Source organism: Limulus polyphemus, unplaced genomic scaffold (genome assembly GCF_000517525.1).
Source record: "Limulus polyphemus unplaced genomic scaffold, Limulus_polyphemus-2.1.2 Scaffold1032, whole genome shotgun sequence".
In the NCBI taxonomy this organism is placed as follows: domain Eukaryota; kingdom Metazoa; phylum Arthropoda; class Merostomata; order Xiphosura; family Limulidae; genus Limulus; species Limulus polyphemus.
In genome coordinates, this window is record NW_013666642.1 from 62452 (window position 1) to 70837 (window position 8386).

Consider the following 8386-nt stretch of genomic DNA (forward strand, 5'->3'; position numbering starts at 1 on the left):
ACAATTCTTTAAGTTCCAGTTGCATGCAAATAACAGTTCTTTTAAAATATTATAATTAATTTTTAACATCATACAATACAACACACAATTCTTTAAGTTCCAGTTGCATGCAAATAACAGTTCTTTTAAAATATTATAATTAATTTTTAACATCATACAATACAACACACAATTCTTTAAGTTCCAGTTGCATGCAAATAACAGTTCTTTTAAAATATTATAATTAATTTTTAACATCATACAATACAACACACGATTCTTTAAGTTCCAGTTGCATGCAAATAACAGTTCTCTAAAATATTATAATTAATTTTTAACATCATACAATACAACAAACGATTCTTTAAGTTCCAGTTGCATGCAAATAACAGTTTTCTAAAATATTATAATTAATTTTTAGCTGGTGTTTTAATATGGCAGTATTGTTTTTTTTCTTTTGTTATTCTCTAAAATTATATTAAAATTTTGCCATGTAGAATATCATTAATGCTGTAGTTTTTTATTGACATAAACTCTGAATAGTAAAATTAGTTTAAATGAAGCAGTTAAAAATGTATTGAGACATTATATTTGTGAGCTGGTTTCAGAAAAATAAATACAATTTTTTGTGATTTAGAATTCAAACTAGATAATAGGTGGTTTAATTTACTGCCTTAGCATTCAGTTTTGTCAAACTGTTGACTTTGCAGAACATGGATGATTATTTTACCCATGATTTAACTTTAATTATGTAGATGGTTAAACTGAAAGTAGGCTTAGTTGGAATTATAATTATTTTAAGATAAGTTATCCAATTTTGATAATGGAGAAAAATTTACTTCAGTAAATCTCTGTTGAATTTTGTGGAAGCTAATTATTGCAAGTGAGCTGTTAAAATCTGCATTATTCAAGCTATACTGTAAATGCTTTATTTAGTCATTTTCACATATTACATCCCAATTGAAGTCAAGACATCAATAGTAGCATAATGTGGAATCATCATAAACTTCAAGTTATATTTATTTCAGAAAAATTTGTTTTTACTGTATTCAGAATCTTCCATTAAATAAAAAAAATCTCGGTATTACACACAATGGCTAAAATGAAGTTGTGATTTATAAAATATAACCGGATTTCCAAATCATAATCATTTACATATTTCTGAAGAGTTAGACACTATAAAATAAAGCTATCTGGGCAAAAAAAAAAAAAAACTTTCTTATTTAAGGGTTAGTTATTTGAGTATATTCTATACTTGTATCTTTCAACTTTTTGATTTTAGACAGTTACATTGCCACTTATAAAGAATATATGTTTTCACAAACTTTTGGCATTATATGTTTTATGCTTTAAATGCAGTTTTCCTTTTCATTCTTAATACTTTTTTAAATATATGAAGGTGGCACACGTGCCTGCCTGGAGAATACATACAATGTTTTTGGAATATCTCATTCATTTTAGAAGATATCTCAATTAAAAATTAGTAAACTGACAAAAAAAACACCTCAGCTTTCATCTTATTTTTGAAATCCAATTTAGATCGAAAATAAATTTATTGTAAAAAGCAAAAATTGACCATACTGTTAACTAGCTTAGAGCTTCCCCAAAATTGTCGTGTTTTCAGTAAATGAATGACATATTCCAAAACACTGAGTACTTGTAGGGCAGGTATATGTGCCAACTTACTCGCTGCTAATTGCTAATTTCTTCCTGAACATGCCAGAGATCAGCAGGATAGTTTGCACAAACTTATATATTTGTAGAACACATAAAATACTTAAGATACAGATAAGTTTCTAAATAACTGTAATTTTAGAAGAAATTAAGCAAAAATAGTAGCAGCTTAGCATAAATAATAATACGTAGTAGGTTTTATCCATCTATGATAGAATAATGATACAACTTCAAAAATAAATCATTTTGAAAGGTTCTGAGCCAGTATAGCCTTTTAGTATTTTATAATCTATATATATTTCTCATTCTATTCACATATTAAATTACTTTGCTTCCAGTCTTTATACATTATGTTTTATCATACTTTTATAGAAGATTTGTCATTATAGTGTAAAATAAAAGTAAGTTTCCAAATCTTTGTACTTTCATACAGCAGAAGAAACACTTAAATTTGGAAAATATATAATCCTTCACAAATTAATTAGAGTGTTGAATAAACATGACAGAAAACCTGCTCCTACACACTATAATCCACTTCCCTCCCTGGTGGGTCACCATTAAGTTTATGGACTTGCAATGCTGAAATATGGGATTTGATTCTACACAGTGGATGGAGCACAGAGAGCCCATTGTGTAGCTGTGACCTAAAATAATAACAACACATAAAAAATACATTTGATGCAATAGCTAATTTTAATACTACTAAAATGCTACAAAAGATAAGCTTTTTTTCAAAACAAGTGTAATTTGGTACTACATATGTAATGGAAAAAACTTTAACAAGAAAACATGTTTTTTCACATTTTTGTAGAAATTTAGATATCATTTTGTGTTACATTTCAACTGTCTATTAGATTAACACTACTTTTCCTCATAAAGTTCAAAACCCCAAACATAATTCACATGTTTTCATGTGAAAATAAGCAAGTTTTACTTATATTAAGGTAAGATTGTTCTTTTTAAAAAGTAAAAAACTAAACTAAAGAATAAATTAAAATTTTTTTCACACCTTCTATATCAAGTTCATTCAGTAATTATAAAAAAATGAAGTTTTATTATTACCAATAAAAGCAAATCTTTAGGTTGTTTGTTAATTTCCAAGATAGAGGGTTGATAAAAATAATTTCAGCCTATTACCAATGTGAATACAGGTTTACTTAAATGTAATTACTGAAACAAGTTTTTAAAATTGCACAAGTTAAATTTTAACTTCATGTTGGCCAAAAATACAACCCAAGGTGTATTCTTTACTAAGTTAAAATGCTAAGCCTCAGAATGACACTTTTTAAAGAAAATAACAGTGTAAACATATATAAATCACATAAAATGCTTTAATAAAGTTCATTCAAGGCACTATTTTAGCCTTATACATTATTTACTACACTGCTTTTTATGGATTTATATTACTGCTTGAGACCTACTCATGGTAAAAAACAAAACAAAAGCACTATTTAGATGTGAATCACATTCTCAGAACATTTTCTTATGATCTCACAGTTTTATATCTCTAGTATTTCAAGTTCATGGTAGTACTTACAAATTAGTTATATTAGATTAGTAAGCCACTCTCCAGAATGACCCATATAATACAAAACTGTACTAATGTCTTAAAAAATTTCTAGTAGGATCAAAATGTCTTGATTTGAAAAACTATTTACATATTAAAACTTACTTTATAAGAATACTTACTATTTTCCTTCAGGAACAATAATATTTGAAAATAAAGCAATAATAATATTCTGGTATTACAAGTTCCATTAATTCCAGTTATAACATAGTCGGTTATCTTGTTTATATACGATAGTAAAATAAATTACATTAATAAATAAAAGATATAACTTTAAAAAAATAACTATCATTTTGGAAGGCTTGCAGCCCACTAAAACATTTAAAATTTATGTTTTATGGTTCTGCTGTTTTATTCTAATATTATCAAATGATTAATTAAACTTCACTTCGTGTTTCTTATCAGAAGCCAAAACATTTTTATGTAGTACATTATTTTACATTTACATACATTATAGTTGTAAAATAAAAAGTGTTAGTAAATTATCTGTACAAGTAGACAATGGAATAACTTACTATTATTTATTATTTAAATTTTTATCATCTCTTTTATAATATAATAACTATAGCTAAACATCTAGCCACTACTAAAAAATTTAGTTAGAGACTTTTAAGAAGAAACAATTCCAATACTACAAAAAAAACTTCACTGTAATTTGTACATTTCCTAGTTCATCTGAGATTTCGTAAATATACACTAACATTTTAAATAATCTTTAGTTTGAAGGTCTATATAGGCTATTAACCTGTACAAAATATACATTATTCACTGGCTGTATATACTACTGTAAAAATATCCTTTAAAATTCTTCTCTACATGATGTTTTTAAGCAGATTCTTATAAGTTAGCTTTTAAACTTATCATCCAAAATGGCAATCAGCTACAAAAGATAATAAATACATACTTAGTATGTTGTCAAAAGAAACAAACAGATTTAGGACAAATATCCTCCATACACTTTGCTCAATATTGGAAATTATATTTAACAATGAATAGCCAACCTATTTGATGATGCAAAGAGGAAAATATATTTTTTTGCACATAATTAATTATTCATAGAAAGGAATAGTGCATTTACAGCATTTCATGTAAATCTTTCAACCATATAAGATTATTCAAAAACTGATAAACAGCACTTGCACTGTGTAAGTGAAAAAATATTTTAATTAATGAACTTTAGTATTGCAAGAGAACAAAAGATATTTCCAGAAGTAAGATCACAGAGTCATTAATTTTGAATGGTGAAAGGATACATATTTACAAAGTCTGACTTAAAACTTTTTTCTAATATTTGAAGAAATAAATGACAGATGGAATCACAACTAAAACAGTGAGAGAAAACATCTGTTACAATCTACAAGCAGTGAAGAAAATTTTGGTTGATTCCATAGTAAGTCTTGATAATCTTTCCTTTATAAGTAAATTTACTTTTGTACAAAAGCTAATAAGTAAAAAGAAAAAACAGAACTAAGTAACTGTGAATACTCATTCCTTTGTTATCTAATTATTTATCTCTATGAGGCTGTTCTCAACTCTTTTCTGGATATTTAGATGCTGAATCCTGTTCTTTGATCTCCATATTTTCAGAGTGTAGTCATCACTTGCTGTGACAAGCATCTCATTATCAGCTGGGTTGAATGCAACAGAGTTCACAACATCTGTATGGGGTAACTTAGCAAGGCAATTACCATAATGCCTATCCCAAAGGTATCCATGTTTGTCTTCAGCTCCACTGTAAAGACAAAACATAAGTTTCAAAACTTTATGATAGTGGAGCTTACTATTAATGTGTACTGAAACGAGGTCACACCGTTGATACCTCTTTCCATCTGAAATAGTATTCAGTATTTTTCAAAGGTAAATTATTAAAGGCGTACAAGTTTGATACTTCATTACAATTAGTCCTTAATTGTTTGTTTTTTATTTGGGTTCCCTTTAGGTTTAGGCAGATATAAAAAATGCTGGGCATTTGTTTTTAGTTGACGTGTTTTTAACTGGTTCTAGGATTCCTCTCCTTACATCAATAAAACCCTTTAAATATGTTTTGAAATAGTTTATAGTTTAATCTCCAGAGGAAGAAAATGTTTATGGGAAATTAGTAAACAGATTTTTCTACAGACCTGACTAGTTACATGGTGCTAAACATCATTTGGTAGCAGCTTGTTAATTTTTATCCTCTGGTTTCTCATCATGGGAAAGATAAATACTTTAAAGACCAACTACATTTTGTAGTAGCTTACAGAGGACAGACTACTACAAAGTGTATGCGAAACGCTCATGAAAAAGTGTGAAAATGCTGTCATTTGGCAGGGATTTCCAAGAAATGAACCTCAGCTTTGGTATATGAAACTGAAACATTACGGCACTTTCATTGTGTTGTTTGAAGACAACACACAAGAGAAAGGAAGGATTTGCACGTTATGCTAAGCAAAGAAGAAAGTGATTCCCAAATGAGATTGTTTTGATTTGCAAATTGTGATGTGAACCGGAGCTTAACCATTTTTTTAAATAAGAGGACAAAAAGAGAGAGAGAGAGAGAATGTATCCACTCTGGTGAATATAATTCCCTGGAATTTTAGCAAGATTTTTTTAAAGACCCACACTAGGGTGGTCCTTATTTTTGAAGTTTTAATTTATGAAGCTCTTGTCCCCTAATTATGCTTCAATGTACAAGTAATTCACACCAAATTTAATCCATACTGAATAATATTTAATGGGTTGCTCATGATGGTTGAAATTCTGAAATGTTCTAGCATATTATCATGGAATATTCCAGAGTATTCCATATTATTCAGAATGCTCAAGAACATTCCATATATAAATAATCCATGCTGTCACTTTTTACTTCTGAAATATTCTGTATGACATGACAGTAATTACTAGAATTTCTGTGAAGGCAGAGGTGAAATTTTGCTGGTACTCATCGGTACTAAGTACCACAACCTATTTTTTAAGGTGGTACTAGTACCGGGACTTATTAGAGCTGCTTTGTTGTTTTTTTATGTTTACACATAGATTTTTTTTCTTTTTCAAAAACAGGTCCCCTTCACCCAGCTGATTACTTCTACTTTTTTATATATATATATATATATAAGAATTTCACCCATGTGTGAGGGTATATAAGCACTTAAGCAGATTCTTCTGTCTCATTTCAACTGCTACAAGTGGCATAACATTGCAAATGGATACTGCAACAACGAGTAAGAATACACTTTGGCTGCTTGTTTCAAAAGAAAATGAACTTATAGGAAGCAAAATATCTTCAATTAGGCAAATACTGTGTATGTTTTTCTATCGTCACAAAACAATAAAGAAGACAGTCCTTGAAAGTTAAAAGGTTGTGATTGAGGAGGCTGCAGTTTTTTGGAACAAGGCTTGAATTTTAATTCATCTAGAACATTATGGCATTAAAATACTGGAGAAGCTTTCTGGAAAACGAGCAAAACTAAAGAAAACTTTAAAAAGGAAAACTGAAACACAGAGACCTAATGAAGCATAGTCTGTCAATAATTTGGATAACCTTTTTGACATCACTCATAGGGATGCCCTGATCCTGATCAAGATCCCAGAAGAGAAGGATTTTTTTCTTAATCAGAAGGAAAGAGGACATTGTGGGTGCATGGGCCAGGTAGATAAGGTTCTTTCTTTGAAGGAATCAAGGGCTCAGAAAAGAAGTGAGACAAGTATGGACAGGAAAAATACATGCACAGCAAGAACTGCAGACCTTGAATAAAACAGTCAGTTATTGGGAATCACACCACAGCAGTGATGATGAGATTGGTGGATACAGTTCCAATAATAGTGAAAAGGATAGAGAAGCAACTGGAGAATTATCATCTTCTAAATCTAAATTTAGCAGCAGCTTTAGACAGAACTAAGTTGAGTGACAGAAAGGGATCATTCGTCCTTACTGCTACAGTTCACAGCCTTGGTCATGACGTGCAGAAGCTAACCATCAATTGTTCCTCAATTCAAAGATCTCAAAGAACTTTTCAAAGACTTAAAGGAACAGTTCCAACCAACAGAGTCACTTGTAGTTCACTGGCATAGCAAGCTTCTTAATGATCTCACAGGGAAAGAACAAGTGGATTATCTGCCAGTGATTTTGTCTAGAGCAGGAATAAGCAAACTCCTAGGTGTTCCAAAGTTGATTTATAGCACTGTTCTGGAAGAGTGGAGAGTCACTGATTATGTAAAGGCAGTTTGCTTTTACACAACAGCAAGCAATACTGGTCACAGAAATGGAACGTGTGTTGTTAGAACAAAAATTAAACAATAATCTTTTGTATCTGGAATACTGACATCACATTTTAGAACTTTTCTTGGCACATTTCCAAAGACTGTAAGAGACTTTGCTCTTGTTCAGATATTGCAATTTTCAATCAATTTCAGCAATCTTAGGAATACGTGGACCAGTTCAGTTATGAAACTGCAACTTACGAAGATGAAGTAGCAGAAACCATAGAGGAAGTTAAGGACAGTGTCAATGAGTTTGCTACACAACAATTTTAGGTCAGCCAACCTAAAAGTGATTGTTGAGAGCTTCTAGAATTAGCAATAACCTTTTCAGGTAGCATCCTTCCTCATAGAGTGTGATTTATTGCACCTGGATCACTGCATCATGCGAGATGGATGGCCAAGACATTATATGCCCTCAAGATCTGGATGTTTATGGGACAGTTTAAGCTCACTGGCCAGAGGAAAGAGGACTTCGTGACTTAAGCATCTTTGTTGTTTGAGTCTATGATTCAATGCTCCTGATGCTATTTCTGCTCATCAGAATGATCTGAACTTCATACAATGTCTTGGTATGTATAAGAAGGCAATTTCAGCTTTTTCAAAATCTGCATGTCAAACATTTGCTGGGCATCTTTGGTAACTCAATGAGGTAAAGTTATTTCTTAAGAAATGTTTGATACTTATATGGACATTATAAAGATTTTTCATTGGAAAAATATGAAAATTTTCTGATTCACAAAAATATTTTCAATATTAAAATAAAAATTACTTTGCATGTTGGATAGGCAACATGCGAAAAGAAAAAAAGGCATGAGAAAAACATTGCTTTACAAACGTTAAGACTTATAAAAAAAAAAATTATATTTTGCGTATTAAAGCACTGTAATGTTTACTGATAATCTGCAAAATTTCGTTAACATAAGCTTA

General features: G+C 30.1%; 1 protein-coding gene across 4 annotated transcripts in view; it reads right to left on the reverse strand.

Annotated features, from left to right (window-relative positions):
* Window positions 1–1184: 1184 nt before the first annotated feature.
* Window positions 1185–8386, reverse strand: part of LOC106461794 (F-box/WD repeat-containing protein 5-like) — a 49391-nt gene continuing 42189 nt past the window's right edge. For 2 of the 4 annotated variants that reach the window (XM_022388860.1, XM_022388861.1), the window contains exons 8-9: window positions 4754–4952; window positions 1185–2297 (exon numbers count right to left, since the gene is read on the reverse strand). In XM_022388860.1, coding sequence (XP_022244568.1) covers window positions 2253–2297; window positions 4754–4952 — 244 coding nt within the window. In that variant the 3' untranslated portion in view covers window positions 1185–2252. Of the gene's footprint in view, window positions 2298–3578; window positions 4953–8386 lie in introns of those variants that run through there. The other 2 variants (XM_022388862.1, XM_013921650.2) reach the window with 2 other exon arrangements.